This window comes from Sapajus apella, unplaced genomic scaffold, assembly GCF_009761245.1.
Source record: "Sapajus apella isolate SASKATOON/1434 unplaced genomic scaffold, GSC_monkey_1.0 scaffold122, whole genome shotgun sequence".
Lineage (NCBI taxonomy): Eukaryota > Metazoa > Chordata > Mammalia > Primates > Cebidae > Sapajus > Sapajus apella.
This window is the reverse complement of record NW_022437062.1, coordinates 8,225,882-8,228,700: the sequence shown is the minus strand read 5'-3', so window position 1 is coordinate 8,228,700 and position 2,819 is coordinate 8,225,882. Positions and strand designations below refer to the sequence as shown.

The 2,819-nt window shown below is 34.5% G+C and overlaps 1 protein-coding gene across 1 annotated transcript; it reads left to right on the top strand.

The window, feature by feature from the left end:
• The first annotated feature begins 589 nt into the window (after positions 1-589).
• On the top strand, positions 590-1,573 carry LOC116538779 (olfactory receptor 4K2). The gene has a single exon (XM_032261320.1). The coding sequence runs from the start codon at positions 590-592 to the stop codon at positions 1,571-1,573; it is 984 nt and encodes a 327-aa protein (XP_032117211.1).
• The last annotated feature ends 1,246 nt before the right edge of the window (positions 1,574-2,819 follow it).

Sequence of the window (2,819 nt, the reverse complement as noted above, 5' to 3'; positions counted from 1 at the left end):
TATTTCTTTTTAGTTTCAAACAGAAAACTTTATCTGGGAATACTTTAACAGTTCATCTCTGGAAATTTACAAGAGCTCTACAACTGTCCATTGAAACTTCACTATAATGTTGCCTAAGAGCCCTTACAAGTGATATAATTTTTATATGTTTTTGTTGGGATATCTTTATGGACAAATTCCAAATGACTAAACATATATGTGTATGTGTGTTTCACACATTGTCAGCATAAAGTAAGTGCTTACTGTTATCTTTAGGATTACATAGATGAATAGATGGACAAATAGGTAGGTAGGTAGGCCTGTTCAGAATGATATTATCTTGATTGGATTGCCATTTAGTACCAGGAAAGAAAGTGTTCTTTTCAACACCTGTGATTTAAGGAGTATTTTGCCATAAGCTCTGATATTCCATAATTTCCTTTCAATCCAATATACCAAATGAGAAGAATGGAAAGAATAGTTAAGATAAATTTTATAGAGAAAATAAAATATCTGAAAGTAGGTTATTAGATGAATCTTTTTCTTCCATTGGATCTGACTTTCCTCTTTTTTTACTTTTGATATAGGCTCCTACCTATAAATCAAGACAATGGATGTGGCCAACAAGTCCACCATGTCTGAATTTGTTTTACTGGGGCTCTCTAATTCCTGGGAACTACAGATGTTTTTCTTTACGGTATTTTCATTGTTTTATGTGGCAACAATTGTGGGTAACAGCCTCATAGTCATCACAGTTATAGTGGACCCTCACCTACACTCCCCTATGTATTTCCTGCTTACCAATCTTTCAATCATTGATATGTCTCTTGCTTCTTTTGCCACCCCCAAGATGATTACAGATTACCTAACAGGTCACAAAACCATCTCTTTCAATGGCTGCCTTACCCAGATATTCTTTCTCCACCTTTTCACTGGCACTGAGATCATCCTACTCATGGCCATGTCCTTTGATAGGTATATTGCAATATGCAAGCCCCTGCACTATGCTTCAATCATTAGTCCCCATGTGTGTGTTGCTCTCGTGGTGGCTTCCTGGATTGTGGGAATCATGCATTCAATGAGTCAGGTTGTATTTGCCCTCACGTTACCATTCTGTGGTCCCAATGAGGTAGACAGCTTTTTCTGTGACCTTCCGGTGGTGTTCCAGCTGGCTTGTGTAGATACTTATGTTCTGGGCCTCTTTATGATCTCAACAAGTGGCATAATTGCTTTGTCTTGCTTTATTGTTTTATTTGATTCATATGTTATTGTCCTGGTTACTGTGAAGCATCATTCTTCCAGAGGATCGTCTAGGGCCCTTTCTACTTGTACAGCTCATTTCATTGTTGTCTTCTTGTTCTTTGGGCCATGCATCTTCATCTACATGTGGCCACTAAGCAGCTTTCTCATAGACAAGATTCTGTCTGTGTTTTATACCATCTTTACTCCCATTTTGAACCCAGTAATCTATACTCTGAGGAATCAAGAAGTAAAGACAGCCATGAGGAAACTGAAAAATAGGTTTCTAAATTTTAATAACGCAATGCCTGCTCATTATTTTTCATCTTATCTTTTAGTTCTACTTAACTTCTAGCTTTTATCTTTAAGGCATTAAGTGTCACAGTTTTTGTGACACAGAACGTTAGTGACAATACTGTGTTAGGCTCTTCTTTCTAGAGAATTCTTATCAAATCGTATTGCCAAGAATTTGTGAGGGCTCAAGGTCAGTGAATGTTGAAACTATTCTCATGAAGATGAATGTGTTCAAAATACATTTGAAATTTCAGAAAAGCAAGTTAATGAGAGCAATTTATTCCAGAAACAAAGACTATAAAAATTTCAGGAGTGACAGTTCCAGTTAGAACATTCAATATCAATAATCAATTTATTAGAAAAGAGGACCAAGGAATGAGAAGAAGAAATATAGATTAAAGCAGAGCTAGGAGATAATGACAATTACACACAGAAATTGAGTCATTCCGTGAGATGCTTCTAAAGTATGACAAACTAGTGAGATTCTATGATCCTTAGAAACTCCATACAGAAAAGTGATGATTTTTGACATACTTTCCGAAGCCACTCCTACTTAACATTTAAACCAATTTGTGATCTCTTCTATTAAAGAAAACTCTAGATATATTTTTATTACAAATGTTGATGTCCATAAAAATGCTGTAAGTGTAGCAGTCTTTACCAATCACTTTTAGTTCATCATCAAAGCAATACAGTCATGATATTTCTTTCTGATAATGCAGAATTGAGTAGAGTGGCTGGAGATTTCTGCAAATCAGAAAATATTATGTAATAAGTTGCAGAGCAGTACACTTTGTTTTGTATAGACTCTATGGTTACTTAATTCCCAAGAAGTCAAAGCTAGAATTAAGAGACACAGCTTATCATGGTTGAATTTATGGAAAGTCCATGCTTTCATTTTAAAGTGTTATATTGCTTTGCATTTTGGTTACTTTTTTCTTGAAATATTTGGATGTAAAAATAAGAAATCTGCATTTAGTAATATACTGTCAATGTAATAAGCATGTTTTTGTACACGAATAGGTTTTGTTACTATTATAAATAAGCCTGGTAGGGTCAATATTAGCTTTAATATATGCAAATTATCACTACCACCTGCTGCTGGTACTTACTGGAATTGCAAGTGTGAAAGAAACATAATTCTGTATATCCTGCTTTGCGAATCATCTTTAAATGATGGCAAACAAACGAAATAACATGAGTTAACAGTTATTTAGAATTTTCTAAATGATATTGATAAAATATAGTGTCCTATATATGATTCAACATGTATCCACAAATGGAAAGATATATTGCAACCACAGTAT

What these genes read in the sequence shown, in the direction of transcription:
- LOC116538779 (XM_032261320.1), top strand. Translation starts at nt 590, where the DNA reads ATGGATGTGGCCAACAAGTCCACCATGTCTGAATTTGTTTTACTGGGG.